At 44.7% G+C, this 24543-nt stretch overlaps 1 protein-coding gene across 3 annotated transcripts in view; it reads left to right on the top strand.

Annotated features, from left to right (window-relative positions):
* The window catches only part of DENND1B (DENN domain containing 1B), a 253388-nt gene that overhangs the window by 28006 nt on the left and 200839 nt on the right, over window positions 1-24543 (top strand). For all 3 annotated transcript variants that reach the window (XM_056523457.1, XM_056523454.1, XM_056523456.1), the window contains exon 2: window positions 2659-2723. In XM_056523457.1, the coding sequence (XP_056379432.1) occupies window positions 2659-2723 (65 nt within the window). The remainder of the gene's footprint in view (window positions 1-2658; window positions 2724-24543) is intronic.

Raw genomic sequence — 24543 nt, 5'->3', positions numbered from 1 at the left:
GGATTTCAGAGTGCTAAAAATAGGCTGCGGGTGCGCTTTGTGTGACCCTACACTTATAGGGTTAATGAACACCTAGTAGAAAAGTTGCCCAGTTGCCCATAGCAACCAATCAGATCGCTTCTTTCATTTTGCCGAGGCCTTGTTAAAAATGAAAGAAGCGATCTGATTGGTTGCTATGGGCAACTGAGCAACTTTTCCTCTGGACAGGTTTTGATAAACCTCCCCCATAGTGCAGCGTATACCAGATTAGTGACCACTGACCCCAAGTGTGAACACGGTGGCCCTGATTTTGCCCTTAGTGACCAATCACAGATCAGCGTTCCTATTTTAACGAGCTTCTGGTAAAGTGAAAGCTGAGCTGTGATTGGTTGCTATGGGCAAAAATTCCTGCAGTTTATTTTTATTTTTTTTTCACCCATTTTGATAAATCAGGGCCATTATGTATTCTTCCTATTTTTGGACATTTTGGGTCTGTTCACACATAGCATGTCCACAGCGGATTTCAGAGTGCTAAAAATAGGCTGCGGGTGCGCTTTGTGTGACCCTACACTTATAGGGTTAATGAACACCTAGTAGAAATGTTGTAGATTTCCTGAGTCGTACTAAGGGTCTGTTCACACGGCAGAATTTCCGCTTGCGGAATTCCGCCTCAATTAAAGCCCATAGACTTCTATGGGATTGCGCACTCCCATTCACACTTCTGAATTTCTGCAAGCGGAAATTCAGAAGTGTGAATGGGAGTGCGCAATCCCGTAGTGGCCTATGGGCTTTAATTTTGAGGCGGAATTGTGCAAGCGGAAATTCTGCCGTGTGAATAGACCCTTAGGGTACATTCCCACACGGCGTATTTGCTGCTGCGTATTTTATTTTCTCTGTTGAAGTCAATGGGTAGGAAAATACGCAGCACCAAATACGCAGCAAATACGCAGCAAAATACGCCGTGTGGGAACGTACCCTTAAGGTGCGTTCACACATGCGTATTTTCTGCTGCAGATTTGCTTCAGCAGATTTAACTGCCCATTGAAGTCAATGAGTAGCAAAATCTGCAGCAGCAAATCTGCAGATACAATACGCACGTGTGAACGCACCGTAAGGGTATGTTCAGATAAGTGGATCCACAGCCTATTTTATGCTGCGGATCTGCCGACCATGGACCCCCTAGTTGGTGCCTCAGATGAGCCTGATGAGCAGACACACTGCTGCGATGTGCGAGTCGCCGCGCATGTGCGGTGTACTGGCACACATCGCGGCCGCTCCCCCTGCTCCCTAAGTTAGGCCGAGAGCAGCCGCGATGTGTGCGAGTATACTGCGCATGCGCGCGGCAACTCGCACATCGCAGTTTGTCTGCTCATAGCTACGGAATGCCGCTCCAAGCAGGCACTTCTGAGTTACACTGTAGGGACCATCATCAGCGGATCCGTAGCCTAAAATACGCTGTGGATGCGCCCGTGTTAATGAGCCCTTAGGACGGAAATTTTTTGCACATAAACTTTAGGTTATTTAGCTTTGAAAAAAGGGGCATCTGATCGCCTTCCCCATTCGCTCTGTGCACCGGATGTCTGTGGTGCTGCAGCCCAGCAGCGGGACCCCCGCGATCAGACCTCTTATCCCCTATCCTTTGGCTAGGGGATAAGATGTCTTGGGGCGGAGTACCCCTTTAACTATGTGGACATGTCCTTTAACTGCTCTGTATTTATACAGGGTTTATACAGTGGTCCCTCAACATACAATGGTAATCCGTTCCAAATGAACCATCGTTTGTTGAAACCATTGTATGTTGAGGGATTCGTGCAATGTAACGAATAGGAAGTTGTACTCGCCTGTCCCCGCCGCTCCGGACCGTCACCACTGCCCTGGATGTTGCGCTCCATCGCTCTCGCCGAGTACCCGTGATGTCCCCGTCGCTCCGGGACGTCTCTGCTGCCCGGGATCGTCGCTCTCACGTCGCCGTCATCACGTCACTACGCACGCCGCTCCTATTGCATGACGGGACGGCGTGCATGGCGACGTGATGATGACGATGGAGAGCGCCGACGATGCAGGGGATCCCGAAGATGACGCTCCGGAGCCCCGAGGACAGGTAAGTGATCGTCACCGGAGCACACGGGGCACCGTAATTGGCTATCCGGTGGCAGTTGAAGCAGTCTGCGCTGCCGGATAGCCGTTTATGCGATGGCCCCGACATACAAAAGCATCGTATGTTGATGCTGCCTTCAACATGCGATGGCCTCTGAGAGACCATCGTATGGTGAAATGATTGTATGTCGGGGCCATCGTAGGTCGAGGGGGTCACTGTATATTGTTCAGTAGGGATAAAAAATGGTTTAGAGACTGTAGTACGGTTGAAAAAAAGATGTGTCCATCAAGTTCAATTGAGGTGAAGGGAAGTGGTATGGGTGCATGAGGAGGGGATGTGATTCTATATTTCTGCATATAAATTATTGTTATGTTGTTCTAGGAATGTATCTAACCCTGTTTTGAAGCCCTCAACTTTTACTGCTGTGAGCAGTTCCTGATGTGGACTGTTCCATAAATTCACAGTTCTTGTGTCGTAACATAAATCATGAACAACTCTGCATAAAGTAAACCTAGTTGTTGCAAAGGGTCATATGTGCATTTGTTATGTTCAGAAGAGCTGAGATTCTGCTTCTGTTGCAGGGAGAAGCCTGAGAGAACGTTTGACTTGGTGCTGAAGGTGGAGTGTCCTCCCTCCGAGAATGAAGGTAACTCACTCTGTTATATTAAAATGGATCTCTGAGGAAACGTGTTTATGTTGTTGTTGTTGTAGTAATAAAGCTATATTCTCCCACCCTCGCAAATCTGCAGTGGAAAGATGGTGTGGTTTTCCTGGCCTGTGCCTAGAGAGGTGTCACGGCCTACTCCTATATCTATCTATCTATCTATCTATCTATCTATATCTATATATATATACCGTATATATATATATATATATATATATATATATATATATAAAGAGAAGGCCTGACTCACTGACTCATCAACTCCCAGCCTAAACCCTTGGACCTAGAAAGCTGAATTTTTTCACAGGTGTTGTTTTTAAGACATAGATGAGGAATACGAAAGGATTTTTCAAAATTCAACCCTTAAGGGGGTGAAAAAGGTTTTTTTTGTTTAAAGTCCCATATAAGTCTATGGGAAATATATGTTACTGCATAACTTCCAAACGGCCTGAGATATTTCGATAATATTTGGTCACATGTTACTTAAACGTCCGCTTAAAATATCGGTTAGTTAATTTAACCCTTAACTACCCCCATTTGTGAGGGTCGCGGTTTTTGCTTAAAATCCCATGCACATCTACAGGAAATGTATGTAGAGGACAGGATATGAGGATGGGACATAAGGACGGGATAGGAGGTCGAGATAGGGGGACGGGATATGAGGTTGAGATAGGACGATGTGATAGGAGGTCGAGATAGGGGGACGGGATAGGAGGTGGGGATAGGAGGTCGGGATAGGGGGTCGGGATAGGGGGACGGGATAGGGGGACGGGATAGGAGGTCGAGATAGGACGACGGGATAGGAGGTCGAGATAGGACGAGTGGATATAAGGTTGGGATATGACAACAATATATGAGGACGGGATATGAAGTCAAAAGCTTCCTCCATTGTTGATTTTCCTCCACAACAAGGATTAGGAAGGAAAAACCGGGCAACGCCGGGTACTCAGCTAGTTCTCTATAGGGGAGATTTATTAAAACCTGTTCAGAGGAAAAGTTGCCCAGTTGCCCATAGCAACCAATCAGATCGCTTCTTTCATTTTTAACAAGGCCTCTGCAAAATGAAAGAAGCAACTGGCCAACTTATCCTTTGCACAGGTTTTGATGAATCCCCCCCCCCCCCTATATTGTTACAAAAATTCCTCAGTACCAGTCAACTGAATGGGTTTCTTTTTGGGACAAGCGCTTGGATTTCCTCAGGCTATGGACATTCTTGCTCTCAAATATCTTTTCATACAATTCTCCTATGATGGGTGTATGTGCAGGCAGTATCCTACCTCCCTCACATTGTATGTCTCTTAGATGAAGAAGACTTTGTGTGGTTTTGTGGTTGCAACAAGTATGAAACTCACAAAACATTTTTTGCCTCTTCAGAATAATTTTGAAGAAGTTGTGATCGGTGCGGATAAACTTCTTGTAATGTTTCTTCTCTATGAGTCAAAGTGAGATTACTTACGTGCGTCTCTCTTACCATCCCCTGTCAAGGTCACGGTCACATCTTAATATCCAGTTTGGAGGGGGGGGGGGGATGGGTATGAAAGAAAAGTTAGGGTGCATTTACACCACTATTTTGCAATACTGCGGGGAAATTCAATAACCGCCTGCTGCCGTATCCCCGCCGGACCCGCGCCATTTCCCTTTCGTTTAAAAGAGCCGGATGGAGTCTGATAGTGACTTTGATCTGCTTATTTTTTAACCGTATCAGTTTTTATTGTCGGCCTGAAAACCTTGGTCTTTTAAATATTCCTGCCATATTGCAGTATAGTGGTGTGAATGGACGCTTAGACTGACACTAAAAAAGGGTAATGGCAACAACAAATTTTTCGACTTCTGAGCGACGTTCGGAAGCCCCGGAGAATGAGTGGATAGCTGGCCATGCGCACACGCTGCACTGCAGTCATTTAGCTGACAATTTTCCTCCGTTCTCCTAATTGGTGGAAATCCCAGTAGTCGTGACCCCACCGATCAGCTTGTTATATCCTTTCCTGTGGATAGGATATAACTCATATATTTGATGTTGGGAAACCATTTAAAGGGATACTCCGCTGCTCAGCGTTTGGAACAAACTGTTCCGAACACTGGAGCCGGCGACGTCATAGCCCCACTTCCTCATGACGTCACGTCCGACCCCCTCAATTCAAGTCTATGGGAGGGGGCGTGACGGATGTCACGCCCCCTCCCATAGACTTTCATTGAGGGGGTGGGGCTTTGACGTCAAAAGCTCCCTGCGCCGGCTCCAGCGTTCGGAACAGTTTGTTCCAAACGCTGAGCAGCGGAGTACCCCTTTAAGGCCCCATCCACAAAACGTTCAGGATACCAGCTGAAGACCACACTTTTGAGTCCTGCAAAATAAAAGTAGACGGCCTTGGGTACGCCCTGTATACCTTATTGCTGGTATACTGACATACCTCAGGCGTACAGCCCGAATGGGATTAGTGTGGAACCGGTGTATATATATATACAGTGGTCCCTCAAGTTACAATATTAATTGGTTCTGGGACGGCCATTGTATGTTGAAACCATTGTATGTTGAGACCATAATTCTATGGAAACCTGGTAATTGGTTCTGAAACCACCAAAATGTCATCCAAAAATAGGAAAAAGTGAGGATTAAAGAAAAATAAGTAGATAACTAATATAGATAAGACAAGTCCTTACATATAAAAGTAAGAAAGATCTGCTGGGAGCTGTAATCACTGTCAGTGTTTCCCAACCAGGGTGCCTCCAGCTGTTGCAAAACTCCAATTCCCAGCATGCCCGGACAGCCGTTGGCTGTCCGGGCATGCTGGGAGTTGTAGTTTTGTACCCTGGTTGGGAAACAATGGTTTATGTAGAGGACAGGAGCTTCTTCTGGGTCCTATACAGTACACCCAGTGTCCCAAATGGAGCCGCCCTTACTTGGTGTACAAAAGGAGCAGCTAACCCTGGTACAGGTAAGGAACAGTCCAGAACTTGTAGTTCCTCCCTGTACTGTAGGGGGCGCTACCAGACAGCCATTCAGTGCATGCACTTCAGTAATAGAGGTGATTTACCAGTGAATGCCCATTCTGATTGGTCGGTTCCTCCAGTTGTGACAAGTTTCACAGATCTCGACTGTCTATAGTATTGTATGTTGAGTTTGGTTTCAAGTTACGATGGTCCAGAAAAGACCATTGTATGTTGAAACTATTGTATGTTGAGGCCATTGTAAGTTGAGGGATCACTGTGTATATATATATATATATATATATATATATATAAGTATAAGTATCCCAACTCTTCTCCGACGGTTTTTCCTTTTAGGCTATGTTCACATGATAGAATTTTCAGATCTGTCTGGTGATTGTTTGCTTTGTCTTAGTTGATATCATGTGGATGCTCAACTGAGCTGAGCATGCGTGTGTATGTGGGAGTCAGGAGGAATAGCTGCCTGATGACAAGCCACCTCCAATACAGTCATATTTGTTTTTGCAATCTTGTTCCCATCCACTATGTGGAAATAAATAGGAATTCTTCCTGAGCATTCTCCACAGAAAAAACGTCAACGGATCTGATCATGTGGATCTCTTGTCACATCCAGAGTTTGGAAGGGGCAGGGGCTCTCCGCTGCAAATTTTCGGCATCAGAATCTCCGCTGTGGAATAAATATCTGCCACATACAATCGAATTATCATCACCGGATATTCTGCTGCCGAAAATCTGCTGTGGAGATCCCGCCTCTTTTACACTGGTAGAGGGGAAACACGCTTCAAATTTAAAAGGATACTCTGATAAAAAAATATATATATATATATTTTTTAAATCAACTGGTGCCAGAACATTAAACAGATTTGTAAATTACTTCTATTTAAAAATCTTTATCCTTCCAGTATTTCTCAGCTGCTGTATGCTCCACAGGAAGTTCTTTTCTTTTTAAATTTATTTTCTGTCTGCTGACCACAGTGCTCTCTGCTGACACCACTGTCTGTCAGGAAATGTCCAGAGCAGGAGAGGTTTGCTATGGGGATTTGCTCCTGTTTTGGACAGTTCCTGACATGGACAGAGGTGTCAGCAGAGAGCACTGTGGTCAGACAGAAAAGAAATTCAAAAAGAAAATAACTTTCTTTGTAGGATACAGCAGCTAATACATACTGGAAGGATTATGATTTTTAAATAGAAGTAATTTACAAATCTAAAAGAAAAAATTATATAGGTATGTGCAGCTCACAATTAATACGCACCGAGGTCAAACTGGGCAAGCAACTATACCTTAATTGCTAGAAAAGGGAAAACCAAAAATACACAATGCAGCCCGGACCTTCTAGGTGAGTAAATAAATAAATATATATACATGGATCGTGCTTCAATAATAATCAATATTTATTATAAAATATGAATAAGATTAGGCACTTCTCACAGGGCCCTTGTGAGAAGAACATACATATTAAAAGGCAACCTAACAGTATATTTAGGCATATAGTAGTTAAAACTATAATCCTGGCATAGGATAATAATCCTGGCATAGGATAATAAAATAGCAGAATAGCAGAATAAGATCTGTACCAAACAAATATGTTAAAGAGTTGCTCTTCTAGATATTTAGGGTAGATATGTCCCTTTTAGATACAGTAGCAAACAGTCTGTAATATTAGAAATTGTTACCGGTCTGTAAATGGTAACTCAGGCGATGGGTGTTGTTCCCGCAATGGCTGAGTGTCCGTGGTGCGCACAGTCCTCTGTGGGGCGCTTCCAATCGTGAGCCTGGTCCAGTATTGTCTGATTGAGCGCGGTGGCAGTCGCTAACGGCTGAGGCGGTGGAAGGCGCCGAAGATCGCAATGATGCCCGGGGACTGCTGGCGCTGGCGTGCGCTGGAGTTGGTATTCCTCACCGCTTTACTGGTTGGTAAACAGGACCGTATACTGGAGGGCTGGAAGTTCACCTCGTGTTGCCGGCGTCTGACGTCAGCTGTAGTCAGAGCCGGGATGGCTGCACCGGGATGGTTACACCGGAATGGATCTGAACTGCTGGACCGGGTAGGTAGCAGAGTAAGAGCGCTGATGATGGTACAGTTCATAAAAGATAACCGGCCTTGAGGTTTGGGCACAGTTCTTCGAAGGTAATACTATGCCAGTAGATGTGCATAAACGACTAGACGCGTTTCAGGGTTGTATAATATAACCCTTTCCTCAGTAGTCATGAATGCACATGACTTCATGACTACTGAGGAAAGGGTTATATTATACAACCCTGAAACGCGTCTAGTCGTTTATGCACATCTACTGGCATAGTATTACCTTCGAAGAACTGTCCCCAAACCTCAAGGCCGGTTATCTTTTATGAACTGTACCATCATCAGCGCTCTTACTCTGCTACCTACCCGGTCCAGCAGTTCAGATCCATTCCGGTGTAACCATCCCGGTGCAGCCATCCCGGCTCTGACTACAGCTGACGTCAGACGCCGGCAACACGAGGTGAACTTCCAGCCCTCCAGTATACGGTCCTGTTTACCAACCAGTAAAGCGGTGAGGAATACCAACTCCAGCGCACGCCAGCGCCAGCAGTCCCCGGGCATCATTGCGATCTTCGGCGCCTGCCACCGCCTCAGCCGTTAGCGACTGCCACCGCGCTCAATCAGACAATACTGGACCAGGCTCACGATTGGAAGCGCCCCACAGAGGACTGTGCGCACCACGGACACTCAGCCATTGCGGGAACAACACCCATCGCCTGAGTTACCATTTACAGACCGGTAACAATTTCTAATATTACAGACTGTTTGCTACTGTATCTAAAAGGGACATATCTACCCTAAATATCTAGAAGAGCAACTCTTTAACATATTTGTTTGGTACAGATCTTATTCTGCTATTTTATTATCCTATGCCAGGATTATTATCTTATGCCAGGATTATAGTTTTAACTACTATATGCCTAAATATACTGTTAGGTTGCCTTTTAATATGTATGTTCTTCTCACAAGGGCCCTGTGAGAAATGCCTAATCTTATTCATATTTTATAATAAATATTGATTATTATTGAAGCACGATCCACGTATATATATTTATTTATTTACTCACCTAGAAGGTCCGGGCTGCATTGTGTAATTTACAAATCTGTTTAACGTTCTGGCACCAAAAAAAAAAAAAAAAAAAAAATAGGTTTTTCATCAAAGTACCTCTTTTGAAAGAAAATACGTCTGTATGAACTTACCCTTAAAGTGGTACTCTGCCCCTAGACTTCTTATCCTCTATCCAAAGGATAGGGGATAAGATGTCTGATCTCGGGAGTCCCACCGCTGGGGCCCCCACGATCTCCCGGCAGCAAAGCCGTTCGTTTAGAGCGTCGGGTGCAGCGCCGTCACCCCAGAGGCCCGTAATGTCACGGCCGCGCCCGCTTGTAACATCGCGGCCACGCCCCCTCAGTGCAGGTCTATGTGACGTCATGAGCCCCTGCCCCGCATCGCCAGCCATCCGGCACGGAGCGAAGTTCGCTCCAAATATCTGGGGTGCCGCAGCCGAGATCGCGGGGGTCCCCAGCGCCGCGACCCCCGTGATCAGACATCTTATCCCCTATCCTTTGGATAGGGGATAAGATGTCTAGGGGCGGAGTACCCCTTTAAATTCTGTTGAGTAAGATCAGAAGACACCATCACAGTGGGCTTGGTCTTGGTTTTGCAAACTATCTATAGAATCTATCTATGTTAAATTACATTAAAATACCTATTTGTTTCCTATAGAGCTGCCAGCCTCCCTCCATTTTTATGGTTTGCAGTCCGTGCTAAACAAGTCTCTGCGCCATTCTTATCCTCCCCACAACTCGGAGGCTGTGTCATAAAACCTTCTTCCCTGGAGTCGTCTGTCCTACACCTTTATGCCTGACCTCTTCCCCCGTCTTTATTTCTTTGGAATGGGTTCTTCTCCAATTCATACATTGAGGAGTAGTATTATTTCCGTCATTATCAGCGTGATCCTCCGCACTAACACATCTCAGGCTCCCAATGGATCCGCATGTTTTCTGTGTGATGTGTTCACAGCTAAATCCAGAATAATACACAGCTGCCCCCCCCCCCCCCCCCCGCCTTATGATTTCCTGCTAGTGTCATTAACACCAGAGCCTTGGCCGGGCTTCAAAAGAAAGCGAAGCTTAAACGCCAGCACAGGAACTCATCGCCCGTCATTGGGATCCCATGCTCTACTGACTAATGGAAAAACTAGCCAGGATTTGTTTAATGTGCAGTATAGCAATAAATAGGACAATGTTAAGACCAAAAACTTTCCAAACTTCCCTGGCTTTGGTTTATGTGCCATTATATTGGCTCTGTTGTCCTGGGGTTGTATGTGAAGTCATGGTTGCAATACATCTTCTCTAATTTTTTATGGGAAAGTTGGCGCCTGATTATTATTTTTTTTTTGGGCCCCCAGGAAAGATGAGCTGGGGACGTGTCATGCACACTTAGCCGAGCTGAGTGTGCATGTGTATAAGGGGATTGGAAGGAATATCTCTCTTGGCAGAAGTGGCATTTAGGGTATGGTCCCATGTGGCGCTTACGCAGCGTATTTCACATACTCCATATTTTCTGTTAAAGGGGCATTCCACTGGCCAGCGTTTGGAAGTAAATGTTCTGAATGCTGTTTTCGCACCCGTCGGCCACGCCCATTGTGACATCATGGCCATGCCCCCTCAATGCAAGTCTATGGGATGTGGCAGCATTTTTTTTTAAATGCATTTCACAATTTTTGGGGGTTTTCCAACATTGAAGATAAATACGTAGAAAATGACAAAAAATAAGGTATGCCATGGTTTCCCAAGAGTTAAATGTATCCGCTGTCCAGAGGAGAGTTCTTAGCTGGCTGATCAGTGGGGGTCTGATTTTATAAGTATGAAGTAAAAACAAAATCATATGTGGTATCACCGAGTGCGGAAATGTCTGAGCTATTTAAATATAATGTTATAGATCCTGCACCGTGAACGGCGTAAACCACTAAAACTACAATTCCCAGCATGCCTGGACAGCCAACAAAAAATCCTCAACTCACAAAGAGTCATCCTCAAGCACACAGAAGAGGAAGAAACCCCTGTGGAAGAATCATCTAGGACAGTGGTCTTCAACCTGCAGACCTCCAGATGTTGCAAAACTACAACTCCCAGCATGCCCGGACAGCCGTTGGCTGTCCGGGCATGCTGGGAGTTGTAGTTTTGCAATATCTGGAGGTCCGCAGGTTGAAGACCACTGCTCTAGGATATTATTTTCCAACCAGTGTGCCTCCAGCTGTTGCAAAGCTACAACTCCCAGCATGCTGGGCGTTGTAGTTTTGCAACATCTGGAGGTCCGCAAGTATAAGACCACTGCTCTAGGACATTATTTTCCAACCAGTGTGCCTCCAGCTGTTGCAAAGCTACAACTCCCAGCATGCTGGGCGTTGTAGTTTTGCAACATCTGGAGGTCCGCAGGTATAAGACCACTGCTCTAGGACATTCTTTTCCAACCAGTGTGCCTCCAGCTGTTGCAAAGCTACAACTCCCACCATGCTGGGAGTTGTAGTTTTGCAACAGCTGGAGACACACTGTTTGGAAAACACTAGCACGAACAAACAAAAAATACCAATTGCAGAAATTTCACATTTTTTCATCACATCACATGCTGGGAAACTGTAATAAAAGCGAATAAAAAGACCCATCAACAATGGTACCTTTAAGAACTACAGGTCACGGCACAAAAAAATAAACAAATAATCAAAGCATTTATTTTTTCTTCTTTTAACTTTTGTTAACCTGTGTCAGGATCTGTCCGGAGCAGGATAGGTTTGCTATGGGGATTTTCTCATGTTCTGGACAGTTCCTGACATGGACAGAGGTGTCAGCAGAGAGCACTGTGGTCAGACTAGAAAAAAAACTACACATTTCCTCTGGAGCGTACAGCAGCTGATAAGTACTGGAGGGATTAAGATTTTTACATTGAAGTAATTTACAAATCTGTAGACTTTCTGGCACCAATTGATTTGAAATTTATTTATTTTTTTCCTCTGGAGTACCCCTTTAGTCTGTGTAATGTTCAATGTTCCTACGTTAGTGTTATGTTCTGTTACTATTATCATATGTAAAATGCCCTGGAACCAAGGGCAATATATAAATAAATAAATAATAACAAAGTGAATGGGGTAGAAACAAAGTTCCTCAAATTTTAGAATTGCTGTTTGTTTTGGTTTTTCTTCCCCAATTTTATCCCTCAAATTTTTGTTTTTTTCCTTCCTCTTCCACATTACATTTTATGGTAAAATAAAGGTCATTACATATAATATAACTGGTCCCACAAAAAAAAAAAAAAAAAAAAAAATATCCCTTATATGGTTCTCTATGTGGATAAATAAGAATTATGGTTTTTAGAAGATGAGACAAATCTCACAGATGGGCTTAAAGGGGTACTCCGGTGAAAAACATTTTAGGAACTGTCCAGAATAAAAGGAAATCCCCATAGCAAACATATGCTGCTCTGGACAGTTCCTAAAATGGACAGAGATGTCAGCAGAGAGCACTGTGCTCATGTCAGCAGAGAGCTCTGTGTTTCAAAAAGAAAATAATTTCCGCTGTAGTGTTCAGCAGCTAATAAGTACTGGAAGGTTTAAGATTTTTTTTATAGAAGTAATTTACAAATCTGTTCAACTTTCTGCCACCAGTTGATTTAAAAAAAATAAAAAATACATTTTTTTTAAAAAGTTTCACCGGAGTACCCCTTTAAATAGAGTTTATTAGCCGTTGCCTTATAAATCCATGAACCCAAATCTTAGGGACCACGCTGTTAATACATTCACTGCAACTCCCCTACAAGATCAATTGTACAAGTATTTCTCATTACATCTAAAGTGCTCACATACTCAGAATTGGATCGATTTCTTATTCAGCTTTTAGGTTTAAAAACTGTCAAAAGTTACCGTTCAACGAAAAAGAAATATTTTCAAGTGAACATTGAATCCCTCAATACATCTTAAGTCTTTGTTTTGGAAATACATGGAAATATTGCTGTGTTGGCTTACTCTGCCATATGGTTATTGGGACATCACTACAAGAATGAGCCAGCGCTGAGCAAGTTAATCCTGAAAGATTTATTTTGACCCATCCTTGACTCCCGGCGGGGTGTCTGTGCTAATCCCCATTCACATGTTCTTTTCAAAACTGGATGATTCTTCAGTCTATGACTTCCTGTTACACCGTGTCTGACAGAGAGAGATGAGACATGTATATTTGTAGTGTGTGTATGTGTGTGTGTGTGTGTGTGTGTATATATATATATATATATATATATATATATATATATATACATACACAGTACAGACCAAAAGTTTGGACGCACCATCTCATTCAGAGTTTTCTTTATTTTCATGACTATGAATTTTGTAGATTCACATTGAATTCAAAGATTCACGGATGTCACGCCCCCTCCCATAGACTTGCATTGAGGGGACGGGGCGTGACGTCACACGGGGGTGGAGTCATGACGTCACGGACTTCCGTTCCGGTGGTTGGGACCCAGACCCTCTAGCGCTTCCGGAGCAGAAAAAGGTGGGTCCCCTGTGATCAGACATCTTATCCCCTATCCTTTGGATAGAGGATAAGATGTCTAGGGGTGGAGTACCCCTTTAAGTGTCTGACCCATTTTAGAACCTCATTTGCATACGTTTCCCATGGAGTATTGCTTGTAAATCTCCATACAACAGTTGAGTCTCCTATGGCTATAAAGTTTCAAAGGACCCTCTATGGTTATAAAGTTCTTCTGTTGAATGAGTTTAAAAATGCTTTTTTTCCCCAGATTTAAAAAAAAAAAAAAAAAAAAAAAAAACAACATGAAAAACTTTTCTGGATATAGAAATCCTAGGTATGCTTAGTATTTTATGGCTCTTTGAGAACCTTGCTCTGCATGTCGTTGTGGAATCCTCCACATTGCTGTGTTATTCTGCACATGCATACATTGAATTTCTCTGCTCGTGGGGCACAAGTAATGTCATCAGAGTCCAGAACTTCTGACTGTTTAAGCCGTTTCTGCCGTCATCCAAACAATACCCGGCCTTAACATATGCCCCGGTGGAGAGATGATCCGGCACGCTGCAGGGTCCTCTCCAAGTTTCCACTCCAGTGGCTGAGAGGATTCTCTTGACCCCCTCAACGGGGTGAATGAGGAGACGCCGCCAGTCCAAGCTCCCCCACGGCACGGGCATTGTGAGAGCGAGCTACTCTGCCATGCTCAGACAAGCCACACAAAAGCCATTCTTTTGTTTGGCACAACAAAGACACAACAAGTGTGACACAATTGCACAGAGTCTTATCACAGAAAGACCAGACTGTGTGGGGCAGCTCTGCCCGGGCTGCTAAGAAGAGGGACTTGGTTGTTGGACTTCTGTTACTTTTTATTTGCCGTGAAATGAGTCAACGAGTGAATGTTTAGTCCAAACAGTATTATACGACTGTATGCTTACACGACACAATACACAGTAGTCTGTTTACTTTGCAGCGTGTAATCCTGTTCCTGACATAATTTATAGAGACAGACATTTTATCTCCAGGTGCTACGGCAGAGCTCTGCGGACTTTTCATGTGATACCAGTATCAGCATCACCAATGTGACTGCTACCCCCCTGTCCCATTTCATCCCCCCTTCATCACCTCCTGACCATTTCATTCCTCCCCAATGCCATTTCCTACCCCTCTGGAGCCACTTCATTCATCCTCTTGATCCCCCTCTGTGCCACTTCATTACCCCCCCCCATTGACCCATCCCCCCGTGCCATTTGATTCCCCCTGCTCACGGGGGTCCCACCGCTGGGGACCCCCACGATCTCCCTGCTGCACCCTGCGTTCGTTTAGAGCGTTGGGTGCAGCGCCGGAGGCTCGTGACGTCATGGCCACGCCCCCTCAATGGAAGTCTATAAGAGGGGGGCATGGCTGGGATGTCACAAGCCTCCGCCCCACATCGCCAGTCATCCGGCACGGAGCAAAGTGTGCTCTGTGCACTGGTTGTCTGGGGTGCCGCTGCAGAGATTGCGGGGGTCCCCAGCGGCGGGAGCCCAGCGATCAGACATCTTATGGGTAGGGGATAAGATGTCTAGGGGTGGAGTACCCCTTTAATCCCCCCCGTGCCCCTCTGTACCCCCTCATCACCCCCTGTACCATTTCATCCCCCCTCTCCCGCCCCCTTATCACCGCCTGTGCCACATTATTCCCCAGGTGGAGGCTCGGCATCCCAGTGGGTCTGATAAGTTATGTCCTCCGGTGCAGCTCCTAAGTGAAGCATCATGGGCGTCACTCGTCAGTCACTGCTCACAGATTTAAAGTGGCCATGGCGTAGGCTACCTTCTCAAGATCAGCAGTAGGGCTGTGCCCACTTAACAACAGTGACCAGCATTGGTTGCTGCTGCGGGGTGGGACGGTCTGGCAACACACCTGGGGACTACGACCGACTAATATGTTGCGGCACCCAGTTCAAAAAAAAAACCCTGTGTCAAGCCTTTGGCTGTCAGAGCATAATGGGAGTTGTAGTTTTGCAACGGCCGTAGAACCACAGGTTTGGGACCCTGCTCTAAAGGAAAGTTCAGTGGAGTTTTGTCCTGCAGCTATATGTGAAGAGAAATGCTGCGGATTATGTGTCGTCCAGTGTATCATGTCACCATATTGATATTATTACCTGAGCATTAGTGTCCCACGTTTCACATGTCACAGAGACCTGTCAAAAGTTTTGATTGGTAAGAGGTCTTAGTGCTGAGATCCCCGCAGATCATTACGGTGGGATAGCTATTAGGATATAAAAGTTAACTGTACCTTTCCTGGAGCTGTTGGTGATTGCCAAACTCATAAAATCTTCTCTAAATTTCTTATCCAGGTGCCATGGAGGTTGAGCCATACTGCTTAAAGGGGAACTCTGGTGGAAATAAGTAGAATACAAATGTTTTCAAATTAACTGGTGCTGGAAAGTTAAACAGATTTGTAAATTACTTCTATTAAAAAATCTTAATCCTTCCCGTACTTATCAGCTGCTGTATACTACAGAGAAATTTGTGAATTTCTTTTCTGTCTGACAACAGTGCTCTCTGCTGACACCTCTGTCCGTGTCAGGAACTGTCCAGATTAGAATAGTATCCCCATAGAAAATCTCTCCTGCTCTGGACGGTTCCTGACACGGACAGAGGTGTCAGTAGAGAGCACTGAGGTCAGACTGGAAAGAACTTCACTAATTTCTCTGTGGTATATCTGTAGCATACAGCAGCTGATAAGTACTAGAAGGGTTAAGATTTTTAAATAGAATTGATTAACAAATCTGTTTAACTTTCTTGCACCAGTTGATTTGAAAACATTTCCCTCTCCCCCCCCAGAGTTCCCCTTTAAGTGGCACAGCTTGACACCCCTCCTCACTTGCCCCCACCTCTCGGTTCCTTATTGACTGATGTATAGACCCTGTACATCATACAAGGAGGGGCTGTGAGGTGAGCACAAGTAAGGAAGTGTGCCAGGCTGTGGGATCTGAACAGCTCAGCTCCGCCTCCTTGACACTTGTCTGAGAAATAAAAATAAGTTTGGCAACCTCCATCATCTCCAGGAAAGGTACAGTTTGCGTTTTCTACTTTGCTGATACAAAGTTTTTAATACACACCTATGGATAAAGTCTTCACTTTACTAAAGGATAAGCCATCGATGTCCCTCTGGACCCCCAGGATCATGTGAACAGTCGGACCATAGCACCCACTATAGCAATCCTGTCCTTTTAGGTTAGTGTTGCCCATCTAGGGTACCTCCAACTGTTGCAAAACTACAACTCCCAGCATCCACTGAAAGTATCCATGTCCAAGTTAATACAATCTGTATCTGTTACAATCCATAAGGAGCAGTCTTATGATGACAGTCCCTGTCCATACTATTAGCCAAAAGAGAGAACTGATGAGAATGAGCAGTTCTCTCTCTGATGCAGCGTTTTCTTGCAGTTTCACCCAACAATAAGAAGTGGTCACAGGAGGTTTCGTGAGTCTGGTCCACAGCAATCGGATTCTTAAGAGGTTTTCTTGTTAACACAACTCCTTTAACCCCTTAATAACCAGGTCTGTTTGGATTTACCATAGATTTTAGATAGTTATTGGCCAAGCAAGTGTTATGACTACATCTACCCCCCCTGACACCCCATAAATATGCACACTGTAGCATGCGTTTGTTTTTAGTGGAGAGAAGGGAGTAAGCTCCTGCCAGACACCTCAAGTGGTGACCTGTCTCCCCCCAGAGAAAAAGGATTGGTCATATTGCCGTATATTTCTGGCTGGTCCTTGTCTACCCCGACATCATCTGTTGAGGAAGAGTTGGGACTGCCCCATATAGATCAGCCAGTTTGCCAGTATGGTCGAAATCAGTGGGTTCTGGTGTGTAAGGTCACATTTGTTTATAATTATTGATGTGGCTATTTATTTTATGCATGACAAATTCTTTTTTTTAACCACAATTTGGTGCTACATGTAATTTCTTTTAACACCATTAATAGGTTGCCTAAATAATCTGATATGGTGGTGAGGATACCAAATATTGTTTAATAATAATAATAATAATAATAATAAAAATGTATTATTATTATTACTTTAACCAATCTTATTTTTTGATTATTGTAATTTTTATAGACTTTTATAAAACAATTTATTTTTACTTTTTTCTTTTTTTTGCTACATATTATTTCTCAATCCTCAATCTGTCCTAATGTCAGACTGCGTGTACAGACAGGTTCTTTCCATGTCCTTAGTGCCAACAGTACCATGAAGCCCAGCGACCCGGACAAAGGATAGAGACCCCTTTGATCATCCCTTCACCCCTGTTGACTGCAGTGATCAAAGGGTTAAATGGCTGGAGTCGTCACCCAGCTTTCTTGATCTACTGAATAGAACATAATGCTAATTTTGTGAGAGTAATCCAAGTGCTGTATGACTCTAACCTGCATGTCATGAGAAATTTGACCTGGTCCTATAAAGAATTTTCTAAAATGTTTCATTTGTTATATTAAGATTTCCGGTTTTGCCGTCTCTCAAAGTCACTTCCATAATATTCACATTCCGCCCCTGTCTGTATCGGAGGGGACCGTACAGGATTTATAGTTCGCCTTTCTTGACCCAATGCTTGGAATGTTTCTGTATTCTGGAAGCTATTAGTTATCTACTTATTTTTCTTTAATCCTCACTTTTTCCTATTTTTGGATGACATTTTGGGGCTTTAGAACCAATTACCAGGTTTCCATAGATTTATGGTCTCCGCATACAATGGTTTCAACATACAATGGTCATCCTGGAACCTAATAAATATTTTAACTTGAGGGACCACTGTATATAAAGAAAGCATCTCTATACGTCCCCGGGGTGCAGCCACGTGCTCTTATATATTGTGTTCCTTAGGCACTGTTCTCCCAGCAGAGTTTCTACACAGACTTCTGCATGAAAATTCTGCAGTAAATTCCTCCCAAATTAATTGCCCATTCACTTTGATGGAATTCCTGCAGCAGAAATTCTGTTGTGTGGATGGGACAGCGGAATCCCGTTTGAAGTGTATTGGCTATAAATCCGTGCAGAATTTTTATGCGGAATTCCATGCAGAAATACTGGTGTGTCAACCTAGCCTTACTGTCCTGTCTGTGGCTATAAAACACCTGGCTGCAGCAGGAGCCTCCCCCCTTTCCTCTGTCTTAAAACATAAATTTCTTTCAGCCCCACTCCTGCCACTTACCATTCACCAGACAAAAATGAAACGTATAAGCAGGAGATCGACCTGTGTTCTCTGCAGGGTTCCCACATTACTGTTTGTAGGATCTCTACAGTACTTTTTGACAGGGTGAACATGTTTATCCCCAATTTATGTTTGTAATACTTTTGCTGGTTTACTGTCCCTTCAAGCATCATCATGGTTCATCTGGGACTCTAATGGACTTTCTAATATTATGTTATCGGCATGGATACTGCAGTCTATGGCGCTTCAATCGACTTTAACGATACTAGATCCCGGACCGACTCCCGCTGAAGAGGGGGGATGATTGTGACGGGGGGGAGAATGTGACATGGGAGGGATGATTGTGACGGGAGGGGGAAATGTGACTGGGGGGAGATTGTGACATGGGGGGATGATTGTGACGGGGGGAGATTGTGACGGTGGGGGGGTGACATGGTGGGGATGATTGTGACAGGGGGGAGAATGTGACATGGGAGGGATGATTGTGACAGGGGGGGAGAATGGGACATGTAAGGGATGATTGTGACGGGGGGGGGAGAATGTGACATGGGAGGGATGATTGTGACAGGGGGGGGGGAGAATGGGACATAGGAGGGATGATTGTGACGGGGGAGGAGAATGTGACATGGGAGGGATGATTGTGACGGGGGAGGAGAATGTGACATGGTGGGGATGATTGAGACAGGGGGGGAGAATGTGACATGGGAGGGATGATTGTGACGGGGGGGGGAATGGGACATGGGAGGGATGATTGTGATGAGGGGGGGGAGAATGTGACATGGGAGGGATGATTGTGACAGGGGGGAGAATGTGACATGTAAGGGATGATTGTGACGGGGGGGAGAATGTGACATGGGAGGGATGATTGTGACATGGGGGGGGGGGGAGAATGGCACATGGGAGGGATGATTGTGACGGGGGGGGGAGAATGTGACATGGGAGGGATGATTGTGACAGGGGGGGAGAATGTGACATGGGAGGGATGATTGTGACGAGGGGGGGAGAATGTGACATGGGAGGGATGATTGTGACGGGGGGGAATGTGACATGGGAGGGATGATTGTGACGGGGGGAGAATGTGACATGGGAGGGATGATTGTGACGGGGGGAGAATGTGACATGGGAGGGATGATTGTGACAGGGGGAATGTGACATGGGAGGGATGATTGTGACGTGGGGGGAATGTGACATGGGAGGGATGATTGTGACATGGGAGGGATGATTGTGACAGGGGGGGAGAATGTGACATGGGAGGGATGATTGTGACGGGGGGAGAATGTGACATGGGAGGGATGATTGTGACGGGGGGGTGGGGAGAATGTGATATGGGAGGGATGATTGTGAAATGGGGGGGAGAATGTGACATGGGAGGGATGATTGTGACGGGGGGAGAATGTGACATGGGAGGGATGATTGTGACGGGGGGGTGGGGAGAATGTGACATGGGAGGGATGATTGTGACGGGGGGGGGGGGGAGAATGTGACATGGGAGGGATGATTGTGGGGGGGGGGAGAATGTGACATGGGAGGGATGATTGTGATGGGGGGTGGGGAGAATGTGATATGGGAGGGATGATTGTGAAATGGGGGGGAATGTGACATGGGAGAGATGATTGTGACGAGGGGGGGGGGAGAATGTGACATGGGAGGGATGATTGTGACGGGGGGGGGGAGAATGTGACATGGGAGGGATGATTGTGGGGGGGGGGGGAGAATGTGACATGGGAGGGATGATTGTGACGGGGGAGGAGAATGTGACATGGGAGGGATGATTGTGACGGGGGAGGAGAATGTGACATGGGAGGGATGATTGTGACGGGGGGAGAATGTGACATGGGAGGGATGATTGTGACGGGGGAGGAGAATGTGACATGGGAGGGATGATTGTGACAGGGGGGGAGAATGTTACATGGGAGGGATGATTGTGACATGGGGGGGATGTGATGGGGGGGGGGAATTGTGACTGGGGGGGGATTGTGCCGAGGGGGGGGGGGGCTGCGAATGAAATAAGCGGTGGGCATAAAGTAGGGGGATAGATGTGAAATATGGGGGAATTTCACAATTTATTTATTATGTCGCATCGCATATCGAAATCGCAATATTTAGGCCCATAATCGCAATCGCACATTTCCCCCATATCGTGCAGCCCTAATGTCTACCCTAGTGGGATCGAATCTCATCGAGTCTCAATCCAGACTCTTTGGTAGATTGTTGTTGTTGTTGTTGTTGTCTGATTACTTTTACCCTGTGTGACTTTACTTTCTATATTATGGTAATTACACCTGTAAATGGAACAACAAGGCTGTATATAAATAGTCTTCATAGTATATAATTATGACTGCTAACCTTTCTTCACCTCGCCATCTTATGTTTTTTAAATATGACCTTTGGATTCGGTTTACTTTTAGTTCGATTTCACTATAGCTTTTCATGTTGTTTTTACAGATGCTTTATGGATGTAAACATGGGTCCATATTGAAGGGAATGTATCACCTAGATTAGTGGTCTCCAAACTGTCAACCTCCAGCTGTTGCAAAACTACAACTCCCAGCATGTCCGGACAGCCAACGGCTGTCCGGACATGCTGGAAGTTGTAGTTCTGCAACAGCTGGAGGTCCACAGTTTGGAGACCACTGACCTAGATCTTATTTTTCTTTTTACTGAATCATGTTTTTTTTTTTTTCTAATCTAATTTTTTTTTAATGTACATAATTTTGTGGGCAGCTATATTGCCTGAGCTTTTTGCAATGTATTTAGAAATATACTTTACAGCAACTATAGTACAAGGACCATGAGAAACCATCGACTGGAGAGGACTTTGTGTTCTATAGCAGAGTTTTCTAGGCATGCCCTGTGACCTGTGTAAAGATCATAATAGACACAAAAGGCGTTTATCCTTCAAAGTAGTTTAGTGACGACTGCACGGATGTTGTATTCTTGATCCCAGGAACTGGAAACACAATCCAATAAAGTATGTGGTTTAAAAACATTTTCTTCTTTATTGAAATTCCATGCAGTAAAGAAGCTAAGCAGCCGGAAAACTTGACGCATTTCTGCCGCCTAAGCACCCTTAATCATGGCAACCATACATGGGGGTGTCCTGGAAGTCATATACTTTCAGGGAACTTAATTCAACTAAAATCAGCTAATATTGAGTTAAAGTTGCACAAACCGCAAATCGCGGAAGAATCCACATAGTGTGGAATACACCCTAACCAACATGGTAAATATATATATACAAAAATATATACAACAAAGATACAGATGTATGAGACTACAATGGCAGCAGAAAAAAACATAGAAAAAGCAGATAATGATGGTAATCTACCAAAATTCACACTAATGCTGTCATATAACTGGTAGCTCAGTAATGGGATGATTAAATACAGTTTCACATGAGATACATGAACAGTATTTACTATATTAGTTAAAGGGGTATTCCAGGAAAAACCTTTTTTTTTTTTTTTTTTTGTTTATATCAACTGACTCCAGAAAATTTAACAGATTTGTAAATTACTTCTATTTAAAAAAAATCTTAATCCTTCCAATAATTATCAGCTGCTGAAGTTGAGTTGTTCTTTTCTGTCTGGCAACAGTGCTCTCTGCTGACATCTCTTCTTGTCTGGACAGTTCCCGAGACAGGTGTCATCAGAGAGCACTTAGACAGAAAAGAACAACTCAACTTCAGCAGCTCATAAGTACTGAAAGGATTAAGATTTTTTTTTATAGAAGTCATTTATAAATCTGTTTATCTTTCTGGAGCCAGTTGAGATATATAAAAAAAAGGTTTTTGTTCCTGGAAAACCCCTTTAAGTCTTAATGTTTAATAATATATCATAAGTCCCCCTCCTATAATTTATTACAAAAGGATGTACGGTAACGTATTTAACGTCTGCATCCAAAATGCTTCTCTTACCTGTAACTTAAAAGTAGTATTGTTTATTTCAGTATTTTTTGTATGGGATAAATTTTGATAATAGCCATTGTACCTGAATGAAGCGTGGGGGATATACTAGAATAATTACGATCATTGTGCAGGAGGGGGAGGAAGGGAGCTGTGACCATCACATTTTGTGAACAGCCCGATCCTGTCTTGTATATCTCTTGGTGTCATTGATTAGGACCACCCACTAGACTCATAAGCTCTGAATGAGCAGAGATTAAAATGGGTTTTCCAGCACAAAACTATATCATCACTAGTTGATTGTTGGGGTGTTGACACCCAGCACCCCGGACGACCAGCTGATCAGCACTTACGCTGCAATGGCAAAAGACAATTAACTTCAATGGGAGCTGATCTGCAGTTACCTAGCGCCACCACTACAGTGGATGGCTCCTATACATTGTTTATTATCGGAGCTGATCGTCGGGGGTACCGGGTGTCAACACCCTGCCATAAAACACCTATAAAGTTATACTTAATCTTTATACATAAAACTATATATATATATATATATATATATATATATATATATATATAACAAAGAAAGATCTGCGGAGCACTCACCAGGTCTGTTCAATCAGAGGCTTCTTTATTGTCACTTTGATCAAACGGGATACATGCAGGGGAGGATGGAAAAGACACGTGGGTATTCAAAACGGCGATAGTCCGTTTACGCGACGAAGCGCTCCGGCGCGTAAATGGAATCTCGCCATTTTGAATACCCCCATGTCTTTTCCATCCTCCCCTGCATGTATCCCGTTTGATCGAAGTGACAATAAAGAAGCCTCTGATTGAACAGACCTGGTGAGTGCTCCGCAGTTCTTTCTTTGTTTGATATCGTCTGCTATTCCTACATTGCGTGCTAACACTGAAGAGGTTACCAGGATTGGCCTCCAGGGACTGTGTGGATCAGGTGTCCGCTTGCTATATACTAGTGCAACAACAAAGGGAAGGTGCTGAGACAATTTCTTTACGTGCATGTGTGTGTATATATGTATATATATTAGGGATCGACCGATTATCGGTATGGCCGATATTATTGGCCGATAATCACGATTTTGGGCATTACCGGTATCGGCAATTACCTTGCCGATAATGCCCCGCCCCCCCGCACCGCCCCCACCGCACCGCGACCACCCCCCCCCCCTGACCCACCGCGACCGCCCCCCCCCGACCCACCGCACCGCGTTGCACCCCCCACCGTAGTGCTGGGCGGTATACCGGTATGAACCGGATACCGGTTTTTTTTCTCCCACGGTATGGATTTTTGCCCATACCGCTATACCGGTCGGGCCCCTCCCCCACCCTTCGAGTCAATAAAAAAAATGGAACTTACCCGTAATGGGGGTGGTCCGGGCCATCCATCCTTCCTGTAGTGTCCGGCGGCATTCCGGGTGGAGGGTGAACCGGTCCGGGCTGTCCTTCTTCTCTGGGGGTTTAGGTGCGTCGTGCACATTAGGTGCGTCGCTGCGTTACTAGGCCGGAGCCTGCCCGGAGTGGAGAAGATGACCCCTGGAGAAGGAGGACAGCCCTGACCGGTTCACCCTCCACCCGGAATGCCGCCGGACACTACAGGAAGGATGGATGGCCCGGACCACCCTGACAGGTAGGGGGAGAGAAGTGGGTGGTGGCGGCGGCGGCCTATGGCTCCGCAAAAGCCACTGCAGTGCATTGATTTAAAACGCCCGCTTTAAATCAATGATCTGCAGCGGTGTCACGGGGGGGGGGGATAAATAGCCGATAACTTATACCGGAATATCGGTATAAGTTATCGGCTATCGGCCCTAACCTCCACCGATTATCGGTCTCGGCCCTAAAAAAACGATATCGGTCGATCCCTAATATATATGCAAATGAAAAGATGTTGCAGTATCTTGTAATACATTTTTTATTGGACTAACAGAATTTTGTAGAGACAAGCTTTCGGGAATCCTCCCTTTATCAAGTCCAAAGCAATTACCATTATGCTGTAAGGGCTTTTCTTTTTGTTTTCTGAACTTGTCTTGCTGAACTCTTTTATATATATATTTTATATATTTTTGTACCTGTGTGTCATTTGTTTATTTTTTTATACGTTTCACTGTGATACCTTTTTTCAGATTAAATGTTTAATTAATCAGCTCTGGTTTTTGATCTCTATATATATGAGCTCACCTTTCTGAAGGAA

Source organism: Hyla sarda, chromosome 6, assembly GCF_029499605.1.
Source record: "Hyla sarda isolate aHylSar1 chromosome 6, aHylSar1.hap1, whole genome shotgun sequence".
Taxonomy (NCBI): Eukaryota; Metazoa; Chordata; class Amphibia; order Anura; family Hylidae; genus Hyla; species Hyla sarda.
This window is presented reverse-complemented; position numbering and strand designations above follow the sequence as displayed.